This window comes from Oncorhynchus mykiss, chromosome Y, assembly GCF_013265735.2.
Source record: "Oncorhynchus mykiss isolate Arlee chromosome Y, USDA_OmykA_1.1, whole genome shotgun sequence".
In the NCBI taxonomy this organism is placed as follows: domain Eukaryota; kingdom Metazoa; phylum Chordata; class Actinopteri; order Salmoniformes; family Salmonidae; genus Oncorhynchus; species Oncorhynchus mykiss.
The window spans coordinates 32,074,901-32,093,886 of NC_048593.1; the positions used below are offsets into that span (position 1 = coordinate 32,074,901).

At 40.0% G+C, this 18,986-nt stretch overlaps 1 protein-coding gene across 4 annotated transcripts in view; it reads left to right on the top strand.

Annotated features, from left to right (window-relative positions):
* The window catches only part of LOC110510056 (V-set domain-containing T-cell activation inhibitor 1), a 24,928-nt gene extending 6,347 nt beyond the window's left edge, over positions 1–18,581 (top strand). Inside the window, exons 1-6 of one of the 4 annotated variants that reach the window (XM_036967601.1) lie at positions 4,976–5,242; positions 11,256–11,364; positions 11,491–11,799; positions 16,375–16,650; positions 16,760–17,092; positions 17,171–17,262. In XM_036967601.1, coding sequence (XP_036823496.1) covers positions 11,256–11,364; positions 11,491–11,799; positions 16,375–16,650; positions 16,760–17,092; positions 17,171–17,262 — 1,119 coding nt within the window. In that variant the 5' untranslated portion in view covers positions 4,976–5,242. Of the gene's footprint in view, positions 1–4,754; positions 5,243–6,098; positions 6,701–11,255; positions 11,365–11,490; positions 11,800–16,374; positions 16,651–16,759; positions 17,093–17,170 lie in introns of those variants that run through there. The other 3 variants (XM_036967600.1, XM_036967599.1, XM_036967598.1) reach the window with 3 other exon arrangements.
* The last annotated feature ends 405 nt before the right edge of the window (positions 18,582–18,986 follow it).

The window sequence follows — 18,986 nt, forward strand, 5'->3', positions numbered from 1 at the left end:
AGGTGACCCTTCACCCCAGTCTAAGGTCTGCTCTGGAGCAGATTTTCATCAATGATCTCTCTGTACTTTGCTCCGTTCATCATTCCCTCGATCCTGACTAGTCCCTGACCCAGTTCCTGAAAAACACCCCCACAGCATAATGCTGCTACCTAAATGCTTCACCGTATGGATGGTGCCAAGTTTCCTGCAGGCCTGACGCTTGGAATTCAGGCCAAAGAGTTTAATCTTGTTTTCATCAGACCAGACAATCTTGTTTCTCATGGTCTGAGAGTCCTTTAGGTGCCTTTTGGCAAACTCCAAGTGGGCTGTCATGTGCCTTTTACTGAGGAGTTGCTTCCGTCTGGCCTGATTGGCGGAGGACTTCAGAGATGGTTGTCCTTCTGGAAGGTTCTCCCATCTCCACAGCGGAACTCTGGAGCTTTGTCAGAGTGACCATCGGGTTCTTGGTCACCTCCCTGACCAAGGCCCTTCTCCCCTGATTGCTCAGTTTGGCCCGGCAGCCAGCTCTAGGAAGAGTCTTTGTGGTTCTAACCTTCTTCCATCTAAGAATGATGGAGGCCACTGTGTTTGTTCTTGGGGACCTTCAATCCTGCGGCCAATTTTTGGTACGCTTCTCCAGATCTGTGCCTCGACACAATCCTGTCTCTGAGCTCTACGGACAATTCCTCATGGCTTGGTTTTTGCTCTGACATGCACTGTGTGCCTTTCCAAATCATGTCCAATCTATTGAATTTACCACAGGTGGACTCCAATCAAGTTGTAAAAACATCTCAAGGATGATCACTGGAAACAGGATGCACCTGAGCTCAATTTCGAGTCTCATACCAAAGGGTCTGAATAATTATGTAAATAAGATATTTCCGTTTTTTTAAAACCTGTTTTCGCTTTGTCATTATGGGGTATTGTGTGTAGATTTCTGAGGATTTGTTTTATTGAATACATTTTAGAATAAGGCTGTAACGTAACAAAATGTGGAAAACGTCAAGAGTTCTGAATACTTTCCAGAGGCACTGTACATCCCTCATTTCATACACCATCTAAAAGCCCATTTCATAGAGAATGTTACAAACTGGACTATATGTAGTGACTTACTTTGAAGAGATTGTGATTGGGTCTAAATAGGCATTTGGCGATGTTTAGGCTAAATTCAGTGTACTTGTCTTTAACTTTAACTCCGAAAGTCAGACTCTTCCCACATGCCAACAAATTTTTCTCAGACTTAAAATGTTGTGTGGTTATCCTTAGATATATTCCCCAGACTTGTATCGGAGAAATTGTTGATGTATTCTAACTTTTATTCTAGATCATATTTTCTTTGGAAATACAGTGCCTTGCGAAAGTATTCGGCCCCCTTGAACTTTGCGACCTTTTGCCACATTTCAGGCTTCAAACATAAAGATATAAAACTGTATTTTTTTGTGAAGAATCAACAACAAGTGGGACACAATCATGAAGTGAAACGACATTTATTGGATATTTCAAACTTTTTTAACAAATCAAAAACTGAAAAATTGGGCGTGCAAAATTATTCACCCCCTTTACTTTCAGTGCAGCAAACTCTCTCCAGAAGTTCAGTGAGGATCTCTGAATGATCCAATGTTGACCTAAATGACTAATGATGATAAATACAATCCACCTGTGTGTAATCAAGTCTCTGTATAAATGCACCTGCACTGTGATAGTCTCAGAGGTCCGTTAAAAGCGCAGAGAGCATCATGAAGAACAAGGAACACACCAGGCAGGTCCGAGATACTGTTGTGAAGAAGTTTAAAGCCGGATTTGGATACAAAAAGATTTCCCAAGCTTTAAACATCCCAAGGAGCACTGTGCAAGCGATAATATTGAAATGGAAGGAGTATCAGACCACTGCAAATCTACCAAGACCTGGCCGTCCCTCTAAACTTTCAGCTCATACAAGGAGAAGACTGATCAGAGATGCAGCCAAGAGGCCCATGATCACTCTGGATGAACTGCAGAGATCTACAGCTGAGGTGGGAGACTCTGTCCATAGGACAACAATCAGTCGTATATTGCACAAATCTGGCCTTTATGGAAGAGTGGCAAGAAGAAAGCCATTTCTTAAAGATATCCATAAAAAGTGTTGTTTAAAGTTTGCCACCAGCCACCTGGGAGACACACCAAACATGTGGAAGAAGGTGCTCTGGTCAGATGAAACCAAAATTGAACTTTTTGGCAACAATGCAAAACGTTATGTTTGGCGTAAAAGCAACACAGCTCATCACCCTGAACACACCATACCCACTGTCAAATATGGTGGTGGCAGCATCATGGTTTGGGCCTGCTTTTCTTCAGCAGGGACAGGGAAGATGGTTAAAATTGATGGGAAGATGGATGGAGCCAAATACAGGACCATTCTGGAAGAAAACCTGATGGAGTCTGCAAAAGACCTGAGACTGGGACGGAGATTTGTCTTCCAACAAGACAATGATCCAAAACATAAAGCAAAATCTACAATGGAATGGTTCAAAAATAAACATATCCAGGTGTTAGAATGGCCAAGTCAAAGTCCAGACCTGAATCCAATCGAGAATCTGTGGAAAGAACTGAAAACTGCTGTTCACAAATGCTCTCCATCCAACCTCACTGAGCTCGAGCTGTTTTGCAAGGAGGAATGGGAAAAAATGTCAGTCTCTCGATGTGCAAAACTGATAGAGACATACCCCAAGCGACTTACAGCTGTAATCGCAGCAAAAGGTGGCGCTACAAAGTATTAACTTAAGGGGGCTGAATAATTTTGCACGCCCAATTTTTCAGTTTTTGATTTGTTAAAAAAGTTTGAAATATCCAATAAATGTCGTTCCACTTCATGATTGTGTCCCACTTGTTGTTGATTCTTCACAAAAAAATACAGTTTTATATCTTTATGTTTGAAGCCTGAAATGTGGCAAAAGGTTGCAAAGTTCAAGGGGGCCGAATACTTTCGCAAGGCACTGTATGCTCAAAAATGCAGTTTACGTACATATCTTTAGTATTTTACAGATAGAAATATGAAAAAGTATATATCCACAATCTGCCCTACATAAGTCCGGTCCTGGAGTGTCTTAACAAAATGAAACCCAAATATTAAGGCTGACTTTATCCAGTGTCCAGAAAAGAGATTTGTGGTATGTACAAATATGTGCATTTTTCAAGTTTAAACGTGTATTGCCATGTGCAGAGAATACAACAGGTGTAAAACAGTACAGTGAAATTCTTACCTTGATAATAATAGAAAATAGAATAAAAAATAAAAGTATGTATAAAGACCACACAAGAACTATGATGTGAGTTAAAGAAACACGAGAATGCAAAGGCTGCATATTCAGGTCAGTGCCAGTTCCTTATTTAATGTGCAGGGCTACTGGAGTGGTGGAGGTGGGTTTATACATAGAAAGTTACTGCTAGTGGGATATACATGTAAACAGGGATGGAAAGTGACTGCTTGCAGGAATATATAAATAATTATGGTAATGCTGTATACTAGTGGTAATATATGCATGTAAACAGGAGTAATAGTGACCAGTAGCAGGATAAATAGATAGATACAGTACTAATGGTAATATATACATGTAAACAGGAGTAATAGTGACCAGTAGCAGGATAAATAGATAGATACAGTACTGATGGTAATATATACATGTAAACAGGAGTAATAGTGACCAGTAGCAGGATAAATAGATACTAATGGTAATATATACATGTAAACAGGAGTAATAGTAGACAGTAGCAGGATAAATAGATAGATACAGTACTAATGGTAATATATACATGTAAACAGGAGTAATAGTGACCAGTAGCAGGATAAATAGATACTAATGGTAATATATACATGTAAACAGGAGTAATAGTAGACAGTAGCAGGATAAATAGATACTAATGGTAATATATACATGTTAACAGGAGTAATAGTAGACAGTAGCAGGATAAATAGATAAATACTAATGGTAATCAATAATAATTTTAGCATCAGCGTATGTTGTGTCTCAGTGGGTAGAGCCCTGTGGATGGGCATAGAGTCAGTTTGGATAGTCTGTGGGAGAGAGAGAGCAGTAGTTGTTAGCCATTTAACAGTCTTATGGCCAGGAGGCAGAAGCTGTTTACGAGTCTGTTTGTCTGAGCCTTGATGCACCGGTACCAAGTATGGAGAACAGTCCATGTCTTGGATGGCTGGAGTCTTTGGCAATATTTGGGGCCTTTCTCAGACACCGCCTGGCATGTACGTCCTGGATGGCTGGGAGCTTACCTCCAGTGATGCGCTGGGCCGTCCCTCTGTAGGGCCTTCCGGTCGTTGCTGATGATATCTCATGTAATGAGATATCACTGCATTTGCATATTTTTATACTATATTTCAGAAAAGTTATATTACAAAAATTATAATATTGGTGTGTATATTCAACTGGTAAAAGTTAATTGTGATATGATTAAGGAAAAATACAAGTTAGATAGGGTGTAGTGCCTCGCCTTAAATAAATAATAGAATGACAAACATTTTCTTAAATATATATCCACAGCGACACAGTTAGTGCCTTCATTTTAAGGTAGCTAGGTGAGACAACCACATATCTATCACAGTCATGGAAAGTAACATTTTCCTCAATAAAGTAGCTATCAGGAAAGTCAGTGCTGGTAAGAAAAGACAAGTGTGAAGAATACCTGAGAGTAGATTAATCACTTCAGAGCACCATGCATTCTGTGCTCATACTTGTTGACAATGAATGAAGTGATGCCTCATATCATGTATTTTTACTCCTTAGCCAACCAACGGCAGGCTGGTGTGACCACTATGGAGGACACAGAGATGCAGCCAACGGAAACTAGAAAGTATTCTTTATCAATTGTCAGGACTCCTCATTATATGGCCTTTGTGCTTTTGTCCTATTATAATCAAATCCATTTATCAGATTTTTACCATTCTGCAAGGGCAAAACAAAAATGGCTTGTGTAACCTTCAGCCAAGATACCGTTAGCCTTTACAGCATTCATAAAACTCCCACTCTTCTATCACTCTTGAATGAATTTAGCTACTAAAATTATTATTTATTCAAGTATGGTTGAAGTACACAGGTTATAAATAATGCAGTCTTTAGAGTTATTACTTTATTGGCTAATATCTACTGCCCTGCCTCACTGATTGGCCTCTCCATCTCTCCCTCACAGTTAAGACAGATGATTCACCAATGGATAACTGCCAGCTGACAGAAGACCACAACAATAGCTATAATTAGCTCTGACTGACAAGCAGGTTAGTGCTATCCGGGATCCTTGGGAGTTGGGATGTCCTTACCCTAAACCCTAACCTTAACCCCCTACCCTTACCCTTAGCTTAAACCTAACCATAACCATTACCTAACCCTAACCCTTACCTTAACCATAACCATTACCATTACCTAACCCTAACCCTTACCTTAACCATAACCATTACCATTACCATTACCTAACCCTTACCTTAACCATAACCATTACCATTACCTAACCCTTACCTTAACCATAACCATAACCATTACCTAACCGTAACCCTTACCTTAACCATAACCATGACCATTACCTAACCCTTACCTTAACCATAACCATAACCATTACCTAACCCTTACCTTAACCATAACCATAACCATTACCTAACCCTAACCCTTACCTTAACCATAACCATTACCTAACCCTTACCTTAACCATAACCATAACCATTACCTAACCCTTACCTTAACCATAACCATTACCTAACCCTTACCTTAACTATAACCATAACCATTACCTAACCCTTACCTTAACCATAACCATTACCTAACCCTAACCCTTACCTTAACCATAACCATTACCTAACCCTAACCCTTACCTTAACCATAACCATAACCATTACCTAACCCTAACCCTTACCTTAACCATAACCATAACCATTACCTAACCCTAACCCTTACCTTAACCATAACCATTACCTAACCCTAACCCTTACCTTAACCATAACCATTACCATTACCTAACCCTTACCTTAACCATTACCTAACCCTAACCCTTACCTTAACCATAACCATTACCTAACCCTTACCTTAACCATAACCATAACCATTACCTAACCCTAACCCTTACTTTAACCATAACCATAACCATTACCTAACCCTAACCCTTACCTTAACCATAACCATTACCATTACCTAACCCTTACCTTAACCATAACCATTACCTAACCCTAACCTTAACCATTTTAAATGTCAACTTCAATGGGGTAGGGACCTCCCAAGGGTCCAGGATAGCAAAGACCCTGACAAGCCTTTCTAGATGAGTCATACTGTTCCTAATCACATACCTGAAGTCATCAATCAAGCATTCCTTTGTAGCTTGACTCACAAATCACATTTTTTGCTTAAGGGAGAAAATTCTACCACAGAGATGTATTCCAGGGATTTAATTGGAGAGTGCTGTTCCACAATGGAGCACATCTGTGTTCTAGACAATTGAATAACTGTACAGTCTTCATAATTTACATTAAAGTTGTGAATACAGTGTACATTGTAGCAGTTGTAGTTGTCAACTCTGAACTGCCTTATACCATTCTAAGGTATCGAATTACAGTACTGTAACAGAAATAGACACTGCCTAAGGTATCTAATGACAGTACTGTAACAGAAATAGACACTGCTGTGCTGTATGTAATGGAGCGTGACATTTTCGTCCTCAATTTGATCTTTCATTTTTTGATGCTGCTATGGTAAGTTTTGTGTGAAATTTAACTATATTTTGGATAATACTGGTTATGCTGCACCTTTGAGAGTTGACCTGCACTTAATTTTTGTTGTGAAAGGATACACAAGCATGAACACGTACTTCTTCCAATGGCATGGATTTGCTGACATTTGCATTTATACTGTAACAGTAAAGGTTTTTATAGAAATAGAAAGTGTTCTCTCTCATTCAACGGTCTCTACAAAACCACACCCATACAGTGCATTCAGAAAGTATTCACACCCCTTGACTTTTTCCACATTTTGTTGTGTTAAAGCCTGAATTTAAAATGGATAAAATTCAGATGTTTGTGTTACTGGCCTACACACAATACCCCATAATGTCAAAGTGGAATTATGTTTTTAGATATGTTTACTAATCAATTTAAATGAAAAAGTGAAATGTCTCGAGTCAATAAGTATTCAACCCCTTTGTTATGGCAAGCCTAAACAAGTACAGGAATAGAAATGTGCTTAACAAGTCACATAATAAGTTGCATGTACTCACTCTGTGTGCAATAAGCATTATACAACGGGTTAAAACCGCATTCCCACCTGTGTCTATTCCACATGTTACCACCAGTTAAATCTATGACGTTGAAATGCTTATTTACTCTGTTCCATCTGACTGTGCAATCCACTGTCTCATCAGCTCAGCCAGGCAATTTATGTACTAGGTCTACAGTGTAAAAAGCATCTAGACATTATTTCCCATTTCTTTTAGACTAACATTTGGTTTTCAACAGCAGAGATTTGTATAAACCTTGCTGTTTGTCTGTCCTACAAGGAAAATAAAATAAAGTCTACACTTTTTAAAAATTATTTCATGAAATGTTGCTTTTAGGAAAGGGGTGTGTCCAGTTGTGGAGCACAACTCATGAGGCCACCTCCTGCACTGCTCACACCTAATCCAGTCCCCACCTGTGACTGAAAACAGGGGGAGAGATGCCAACTGAAAAGTTCTCTCTTAAAAACGTAGCTAGCCATCTAGCTATATGACATCACATGCTGTGTTAAATAGCTAAAAGGCTATAAAGTAACTAACTGTAAAGCAATCAGTCAGCAGTGGAAACATTTACAGCCGCAATTAAGTTACTTTCTCAAAAAAATTATGACATAGAGGAAATGTTTTGTTGAGCAAGAGCAGTGGCAACCAGATAAAAGTGTTGGGAAAATAAATAATTGTGACATCTTGTGGTCTTAATGTGAATTACAGGGGGCTAGCTGCCTGGTGGCTAGCTGCCCCCTAGTGCCCTAAATGGCGTTGTTCGCAGAAGAGATTGACATGGGAGTAGCAGTACTGCATAAATCCGTCTATTTTTATTTCACTCTTCACCTCAGATGGCACGGGTTTCGTTAAATATGCAAACAATTGGCCTTGATGGTAATGTTGTTGGGACTGGGAGTAGGGCAGCTATGTCGCTTCAGGCCGCTTGTCCCACTCTCCGTTTGTGGCCTGTTTGATTTAACCTTAGCATTGCCGTTGTCAAAGACAACTCCATCAAATTCAATTTTTTTCCTTGGCTCTAATGTTAATGTTAATGATGGGTCGGTCCTTGGCTTCTACAAGACGTTGCAATTCCTCTATTGAAGGGGTCATCATTTAGTCTACAGACGTGGGTTGGTATCAGGTAGCCAAGTGACTGGCTACAACTGGAGAGAGGCGTGAGAGTGGAGAGTGACAGAGGGGGAAATGACCATTTCATTTTGCATAGATTTTTATTAAGTAAACTATATTAGGCTTAGCTTACATTTGTTTTTTGTTTGTTAATGAAATGCCCGACACATGACACATTTCCACCCAAAAAACGACGTTTTGAACTGTTCCTGTACGGACCGTTCCTGCGGATTGTTGAGCCTGTCCCATCCTGTCTCAAAGTTTACTCTAGGGCTGCCGTCCAAACACTTAAAAAACACACCCTCGTCCACTTACTTATAAATTCAATTTGCGACGACTGTACATCTTCTAAGAAAAGTCTGCGAAAACTACAAATGGAGAAGTCAACATACAAGTGTAAGTAAAACCAAATGCAAATAAGTTACAAATTGTGCTACTAATGCACATGACAGCAAAAACCTGTCTTGTAAAAAGTCAATATGTTTTTGTTTGGTTATCTTTTGGAAAGTGTAGAAATAAAACATTTTCCTTCTTCAGAAGTTCCAGCTAGGCAGGCTAACGTTAGTTAGCTAACTAATTTGCTAGCTATCATACAGTAGGCGTATATTAATAATGATATATTTAATATAAGTCGAAATGCAATCATAATGACTGTAGAACATATAACGCACTCACAAGTTACCGGTGGCTGAAAACACAATCATCGCAGGATGAACGAGTGACGAATTTCCAGACAAGTGTGGTCCATTTAAAAATCATTCATTCCTCCCTCCCCATCGGCCTGTAAGTGTATATTTGACACAAGTGATACGTCATCAGAAGTGTCCACTTAATTTTGAGGGCTGATGGGATAGGGTGTGTCTTTTAAGTGTTTGGACCGCAGCCTAGAACTTCACTCCCATTCCTGCCAGAATCCTGTGGGAGTGCTGTTCCAGTGTCAACCTCTAGTTCCCAGTCGACCCATTTACCTGTGACTGTATTCATGATACAGCACTGCCTTATTACTTTTATAAAACTGTTCCCAACATATAAAACATTCATACAATTGAATTATTCCACCAGAATATATAGTCCAGACAAAATCTAGTTAGTTATTTTGGTCATGTTGCTACAGACATGACCCAGTCAATAATTATTTTTGCATAGTTGTTATGCAAAATGACTTGTCTTCTGTTCTAAACAAAATGGTTGCTATGCAGGCTGGATAACGTTATTCTCACTTGCTAGCTAGCTAGTCAACTTCAGCTAACTCAGTCATGTCAAACATTGAACCTGGAATGACAGTACACTAGCTGCATTTTGTTTGATCTTTTTTCTATTGGCATTTACTTGCATGTGCCCATGATAATGATGTTGATGCCAGAGGAGGCTGGTGGGAGGAGCTATATGAGGATGGGCTCGTTGTATTGGCTGGAATGGAATTAATGGAACAGAATCAAACACATCAAACATATAGCAACCACATGTTTGACTCCATTCCATTGATTCCATTCCAGCCAATACAACGAGCTCGTCCTCCTATATCTCCTCCCACCAGACTCTACAGGTTGATGTGTGATTTCAACTGGCTCAGAAGAAGTTGTCTTGTCTTGACACTGCTCACTCTACTTATGATATTACAGAGATCAAAATTCAAAAGTGAAACATTGTTTCCGAGGTCGGGCAGGCAGACAGTGAGGCTTATATTAACCCCCGCTGTACCAAACTAAATGCTAGGCTTATATTAACCCCTGCTGTACCAAACTAAATGCTAGGCTTATATTAACCCCTGCTGTACCAAACTAAATGCTAGGCTTATATTAACCCCTGCTGTACCAAACTAAATGCTAGGCTTATATTAACCCCTGCTGTACCAAACTAAATGCTAGGCTTATATTAACCCCTGCTGTACCAAACTAAATGCTAGGCTTATATTAACCCCTGCTGTACCAAACTAAATGCTAGGATAATATTAAACCCTGCTGTACCAAACTAAATGCTAGGCTTATATTAACCCCTGCTGTACCAAACTAAATGCTAGGCTGGAAGCAAGGGGAAATAATGTGCAAGTTAAGATAAATACAAGAGATGATTCGAACAGTAACATGAACATGATATTCTTATGGAGGCACAGTGATAATTTTCAGATGGAACTGTTAGAAGGCATAGGTGTGTCTGTGACGACGAATACAACACGGCTTGGAACGCTGCTCGTCCAATCAGCATCCACTTTGGATGGCGTATCAATACACCCAGTCACTACAGGTATTCTTCCTAACTCCGATGCCGGAGAGGAAGGAAACTGCACAGGGATTTCACCATGCGGCCAATGGTGACTTTAAAACAGTTCGAAATCTACACTGGAGTTGCTTACCAAGAAGACGGTGAATGTGGCCGAGTTACAGTTTTGATTTGAATCTGCTTGAAAATCAATGGCAAGACCTGAAAATGGTTGTCTAGCAATGATCAACAACCTATTTGGCAGAGCTTGAAGAATAAAAAAATAAATAATGGGCAAATGTTGCACAATCCAGGTGTGGAAAGCATTTAGAGACTTACCCAGAAAGAATGACAGCTGTAATCACTGCCAATGGTGATTCTAACATGAATTGACTCAGAAGGTTTAATACTTATCTAATCAATACATATTAGTATTGATTTTTTTAATGAATATTTTACAAATGTTCGAATTTTTCTTCCACTCCGACATTATAGAGTATATTGTGTCGATCGTTGACAAAGAAATTACAATTAAATCCATTTTAATCAGACTTTGTAACACAAGAAAATGTAGGAAAAGTAAAGGGGTGTGAATACATTCTGAAGGCACCGTATCTTCAACTACATCACTATCTGATGATGTTGCAAGCATAGCATGAGAAGAGGATAATATATTTTCAGATTTTGAAAATGTTGTACACTAATATTTTCCCCTCTACTCTTAGATGTGTGAGTGGATGAATACTTGCAAAGGAAACGAGGGAATAAGAGGGTCATTTACATGTCTACTCATCTTGTTGTTTACCCTGCAACTGGCTGAAAATGTAACTTCGGGTAAGAATACTAGATATATTTATTATCAGAAATGTTTGATTGCAATGAAATAACATTAACCTCTGGAATCCAAATGGCTATTAAAGAATACCGAGGCATTTTTATTTTTCATGTCTTCCCTCTCAGTCTCTCTGGTGAAATGTCTCTACTCTGAGGACTGTGTGCTGACATGCAGCTTCAAACCAAATGAAGAAGAGTTGGTTCACTGGTATAAACAACAGATGCTCGTCCATAGCTACTACTATCGAAGTGACCAGTTACAACTGCAGAATGGACATTTCAGTGGAAGGACCTCTTTGTTCAAAGACCAGCTTGTTCATGGAAATGCATCGCTCCTACTAGAGAGGGTAGATGTTTCAGATGAGGGCCTATATAAGTGTTACACCAGCACCGTGATGGGTAACAAGGAAACCTTTGTGGATGTTAAGGTGGAAGGTTAGTTCCTGATGTTGCTGTGTGAAAGTATGGGGACAGTGACACATTTGTTGTTGTTTTGGCTCTGTACTCCAGCACTTTGGATTTGAAATGACACAGTGACTATGAAGTTAAAGTGCAGACTGTCAGCTTTAATTTTAGGGTATTTTCATCCATATCGGGTGAACCGTTTAGAAATTATAGCACTTTTTGTACATAGTCCTCACATTTTAGGGGACCAAAAGTTTGGGGACAAAGTCACTTATTTGTGTTTTAAAGTAGTCAAAAGTTAAGTATTTGGTCCTATATTCATAGCACACAATGACTAAATCAAGCTTGTGACTCTACAAATTGGTTGGATGAATTTTCAGTTTGTTTTGGTTGTGCCCAATAGAAATGAATGGTAAATAATGTATTGTGTCATTTTGGAGTCACTTTTATTGTAAATAAGAATAGAATGTTTTTTAAAACGTCTATATTAATGTGGATGCTACCATGACTATGGATAATCCTGCATTCATTGTGAATAGTGATGAGTTAGAAAGTTAGATGCACAAGTATCATACAGCCCCCCCCCCCCCCCCAAAAGAAAAATGCTAACCTCCACCGCTATTGTAAAGGTGAGAGGTTAGAATTTCTTGCGAGTATGATCTTTGTGTGTGTAACTTTCTCACTCATCATTATTCACGATTCATTCAGGATTATCTGTAATCATGGAAGCATCCACAAGTGTTTAGAAGCTCTAAACCCTCAGAGGTAGTAATCACATCTGTTTGGAGAGGTTAAGAGTAGAGAAAGCTTGTTGGACACTAAGAACCTTTTTATTGTAGAGCATATAACACAAAATCCAGGGAGTGGCCAGCTGAGTATAAGACCGTATCATCTGCATATAGATGGATGAGAGAGCTTCCTACTGCCTGAGCTATGTTGTTGATGTAAATTGAGAAGAGCATGGGGCCTAGGATTGAGTCTTGGGGTACTCCCTTGGTGGCAGGCAGTGGTTGAGACAGCAGATTTTTTTTTTATACACTGCACTCTTTGAGAGAGGTAGTTAGCAAACCAGGCTAAAGACCCCAATACTCTTTAGCCGGCCCACAAGAATGAAATCGTCAACCGAATCAAAGTCTATCAAAATAGCAGCACAACATTGCTTAGAATCAAGGGCAATGGTGACATCATTGAGGACCTTTAAGGTTGCAGTGACATATCCATAACCTGAGTGGAAACCAGATTGCATACCAGAGAGAATTCTATAGACACCAAGAAAGCCAGTCAGTTGATTATTGACAAGTTTTTCCAACACTTTTGATAAACAAGGCAAAATAGAAATATGCCTATAACAGTTTGGATCAGCTTGATCTCCCCTTTAAATAAAGGACAAACCGAGGCTGCCTTCCAAGCAATGGGAACCTCCCCAGAGAGGAGAGACAGGTTAAAAAGGTTAGAGATAGGCTTGGGGATGATAGGGGCAGCAACCTTAAAGAAGAAAGTGTCTAAACCATCTGACCCAGATGTTTGTTTTTTGGGGGTCACGTTTCAGGAGCTCCTTTAACACCTTGGACTCAGTGACTGCCTGCAGGGATAAACTTTGTAGTGGGGCACGGGGAAAAGAGGGAGAGGCATCGGGGATAGTTGCATTAGAAGGGGTGGGAGATGAGGAAATGTGGAAGGGAAAGGAGGCATGGCTGAGTCATATAGGATTCCTGACTTACTGAAGTGGTGATTAAAGAGCTCAGCCAGGTGCTTGTTGTCAGTAACAACCCCATCATCAACTTCAAGGGACATGGGCAGCTATGAGGAGGAAGGTTTATTCTCCAGGTCTTTAACCGTTTTCAAGAACTTCTTGATGTTAGACCCACAGAGAGAGGACTGCTCCTTAAAGTAACTAACTTTGGCCTTCCGTATAGCCTTAGTGCACTTTTTTTTCATTTGCCTGAACAAGAGCCTGAATTTGCGTGTGCCGCGCCTTTCGCCAAATGCAATTCTTAAGGTGGAGTAACTCTGCAAGATCACGGTCGAACCAGGGGCTGAACCTGTTTTTAATTCTCATTTTCTTTATGGGGGCGTGTTTGTTAACAATACCACAAAAAATATAAAATGAAAAGGTCCAAGCGTCTTCGACAGAGGGGATCAAGCTGATTCTAAACCATTTTACAGTTGCCAGTTGACGAAGGAAGGCTTGCTCATTAAAGTTTTTTAGCAAGCGTCTATGACAAATCAGGACAGGTCGTTTCACTGAGCAGCCATTACGAACACAGGCTGTAAAACAGTGATCACCAAGGTCATTACAGAAAACACCAGACTGGTACCTATCAGGATTATTTGTGAGGATAACGCCAAGAAGAGTAGCCTTTTCTGGGTGTTTAGAGTCATACCTTGTGGGATTGGTAATAATCTGAGAAAGATTTATGGAGTCCCATTGCTTTAGGATTTGGTCAGGTGGTCTAAGCATGTCCAAGTTTAGGTCACCTAGCAGGACAAATTCAGACTTAGTGTAAGGGGCCAGGAGAGAGCTTAGGGCAGGTAGGGTACAGGCCGGTGCTGATGGAGGACAATAACACCCAGCAACAATCAACAAAGAGCTATTTGAAAGTTTAATACTTAAAACAAGGAAATCAAATAGTTTGGGGACAGACTTGGTGGAGACAACCGAGCACTGAAGGTGATCCTTGGTAAAGATTGCCACTCCCTCACCTTTAGAAGATCTGTCTTGCTGAAAAAGGTTATAAACAGAAAGGTTGACATCAGTATTCAAAACACTCTTCCTTAACCACGTCTCAGTAATGACCAACACATCTGGATTGGAGTTGTGAACCCACACTTTCAATTTATTAATTTTAGGTAATAAGCTTCAAGTGTTAAGTTACAGAAAACCCAGGCTTTTACATGAGCAGAAATCAGTGAAGCAGATATTAGAAAATTAGAAAATAATCTGAAACAATCAAACAAACAGAAAATGCACCTAACAAATGTGTGGAGTCAGAAGCTTTATGTCGTCATTGCGTGCTATGAATATGGAACCAAATACTTCACTTTTGACTACTTTAATACGTTAAGTACACTAAAATGGGGACTGAGTACACTAAAATGGGGACTATGAGTACACTAAAATGGGGACTATGAGTACACTAAAATGGGGACTATGAGTACACTAAAATGGGGACTATGAGTACACTAAAATGGGGACTATGAGTACACTAAAATGGGGACTATGAGTACACTAAAATGGGCTCAAATTAAAGCCTACAGTCTGCACTTTAACCTTGTCATTGTATCATTTAAAATCCAAAATGCTGAAGTACAGAGCCAAAACAACAACAAATGTGTCGCTGTCCTAATACTTTTGGAGCTCACTAAGTGTTAATTAAGTAGTGCTTTGTTTCATCGGGCTAATTAATAGGTCCAATGCAGCCGTTTTTGTATCGATATCAGATCTTTTCTGGGTAACAATTAAGTGCCTTACGGTTATTATTTTAAATTAAAATGGTCAACAAGAAACAAAAACAGCTTCTTAGCAAATAGCAATTTCTCAAGGAAGAATTTTGCTAGTACTGTCTGGGCGTGGTCTGAGTGAGGAGGGGAAAACAGAAAACTAGCGGTTATTGGCAGAGAGTTTTGAAACTCATTCTTTTGGTCTATTAAAGGAAAATCCCACCACAAAAACTATCTTTCATTAGTCCATTATTGATATAGTCCCATTTTGTTTGCATGTCAACAAGCAAATTTCAAGATGCCTAATTTTCAAAGTACAGAAATATAGCCAGTGTGGTGCATGTTGCATCATAAGATGCAAAACGCAGCATCATACAATGCAAAATGCATCATGTAGCATCTGTATTTCTGTATTTTGAAAGTTAACTAGTCAGAACTAGGAAACAATGTAATTTCTGACTTGCTGATTCGTTGAACATGTTTAACTACAACCAGCTAGTAAGTCAGACATTTCTGAGTTTCCAAGTTCTGACCAGCACGTGAACGCGCCATGATATATTGGATCTGGACTACTTGATTGATGACATGCAAAACATTCACCAGGAAGGCCAAAACTCAATCCCACCAATACAGGCTGAAATGTCAGTATTTTCAAACAGCTCTTAAACTAAAATGTCATTATCATAATTTTGACAATTTCACAGTATTATTCCAACCTCATTGTGTGTAAATATACACTACATGACCAAAAGTATGTGGACATCTGCTCGTCGAACATCTCATTCCAAAATCATGGACATTAATGTTAAGTTGGTCCCCCTTTGCTGTATAACAACTTCCACTCTTCTAGGAAGACTTTCTACTGGATATTGGAACATGGCATCCTATGACGGTGCTACATTGAAAGTCACTGAGCTCTTCAGTGACTTCAGGACCAATCTACTGCCAATGTTTGTCTATGGAGATTGTATGGCGGTGTGCTCAATTTTAAATACCTGTCAGCAACGGGTGTGGCTGAAATAGCCGAATCCACTAATTTGAAGGGGTGTCCACATACTTTTGGTGATGTATTGTATACAAAACACAGGAAAATCACTTGTTTTTGTCTGCACTGGGCCTTAAACTATTGTGACAATTTATTGAACACTTCTTTCTTTTTTGCAGCTCTCATTCAGTCAGTGAGAATGGAGATGACTGGGGAGGTGGTCTCCTGTTCATCTGAGAACATCTATCCTGCCCCTGAGGTGGCATGGTCCACAGACCCATTGTCTGGCCCAGAAACACTACAGAACTCCACCGTCAAAACCCCAGACTCCAAGGGTCTGTACATATTGGAGAGCAGAGTTAGGATCCTGGGTAATGTCTTTGACTACGCCTACTTCTGCTCTGTCATCTCTGCAGACAAGGCCCAGGTGTGGACCACCTCCATAAAGAAGACAGGTATTCAGATCTTTCACCCATTTATCTAAGTCACCATAACAATATTAAGGCCAAAAAAGTTGGACAAAACCAGCCAGTCACACTTTGGGTGAATGTATTTCTATTTCAGAGGAATTGATTGGAGAGGCAGGGCGAGAGCTGTCCATACCCTGCATTGCTCCACAGAACCTCCAGAACTTCTCCCTCACCTGGACCTTCACCAGAACCAATGATCCCACAGTCATCCTCAGCTACGACAGCAGTACCAGACGGACCTCCAACCTCTGGGAGGGCAGTGCTGGACTGGAGAAGGACCAGGTTCTGATGAGTAAAGGATCCCTCCTTCTTCACAACCCAGAGAGTGAGGAACACTCAGGAACATACACCTGTACATTCACAGGCTTCCAGAGGAGACACATGGTGCAAACCCAGGTCAACATCACAGCCAGACGACCCACTGCAGGTAACATGTAGGAGGAACAATCAAAGATATGGAGGATGATTATCAAAAGTAAAATGACCATGATATTTCCAATTACAGGTGTAACCAACGTGATGGCTGATCACATGCTGTGGATGATTCCTGCAGTGTCAACACTTCTGTGGCAGTCCCTGTGGAACTATATACACTGAGTATACCGAACACTAGGAACACCTTCCTTTTCCCCTCAGAACAGCCTCAATTCGTCGGGGGATGGACTCTACAAAGTGTCGAAAGCATTCTACAGGGATGCTGGCCCATGTTGACCCCAATGCTTGCCACAGTTGTGTCAAGTTGGCTGGATGGTCCATCACCCAAAGGACACACGGGAAACTGTTGAACGTGAAAAAGCCAGCAGCGCGGCAGTGCTTAACACAAACCGGTGAGCCTGGCACCTACTATCATACCCCGTTCAAAGAGTTTAAAAATCCTTATTCAACCTGTCTCCTCCTCCTCAACTACACAAACTTTAGTGGATTTAACAAGTGAAGTCAATAAGGGATCATAGCTTTCACCTGGATTCAAATGTCATGGAAAGAACAGGTGTTCTTAATGTTTTGTATACTCAGTGTATAAACGAATACTATATTTGTGGAGTGATTTCACATGGATGAGTTTATACTTTGGGAGAGGGGTTAGATGCTAGCAATATTTTTTACATGGTAAACAATGGCCAGACACACACTTACTCTCAGGCACAGTTTTATGGCACAAGTTGTATGGTTGATTAGTCTGTGAACTCAATTACTGTGGCCTGGCTTAATGGAATAATGTGTAATGAAGCAGACAGCAGGAGCTTGGCCTGGGTGGTGTGCAGGTTGTTGGAACTACTGCTTGAATAGTTGTACAAAGTGCCGGTGGCACCTAAATTGGGGAGGACGGGCTTATAGTAATGGCTGGAACGGCATCAACGGAATGGTATCGAGCACATCAAATACATGGTTTCCATGTGGTTGATACCATTCCATCCACTCCATTCCAGACATTATTATGAGCTTCCCTCAGCAGCCTCCTGTAACCAAGTCTGCAGTGACAATGAAAATAGTATATTCTGAATGAGGAGAGGGTGGAGAACAATTTACGCTTTTCTAAATTGAAATCCTAATAAAAAAGTAAAAATATAAAACTAACTTTACCTCAGTGCCAAACCGAAACATAAAAACAACCCTATGAGCAGAGTAAGTTCAAATGTAATTATATTCAATATTCTGTCTTTCAATGTACATTTCCACAATTTTATGCACAAATGTTTCAGGCTGTATATACCAATTAATGATGTATTAAAGTCTGATTAATCAGACTAACCTAATGACTACTCATGGTCAGGCAGGTTAAAGTTTTACTTGCTTGGTTAATATGTCCTTGTTTCATCAATGTTACAGCCACTTTGACATGGATTCACACGACACAGCTCATTACACACACACACACACACACACACACACACACACACGCACACACACACACACAATACTAACAGAAACAGACTAAGTTCTGAACACAGACCCTCTGCGATGGCACTGACACATGGATCGGCCACTGTGCTCCTGATCTTTCTGTGGACATTGTCTATGACTGACTCCAAAGGTATGACTCCTCTGTCTCTCTTTCTCTCTCATATATATATATATATTTCAGGGGAGAACTGTCTGATCTACTGTAACTGAGCTCTAAGGAGGTGCTGTTATTGGGGCTCTACAGTATGTGCATCTCTTGTTTTAGACCACATTTTACTTATCCATTTGGTGATCCATATAATGTCCTAACGGCAGCAAAGATAAGAGATATTTATTTGGGAATGGCGATTCAGGTAATAGCAAGAAACTAAATGTAGTTACTTGTTCATCTAACCTTCCTGAATGTATTTATTGAACAT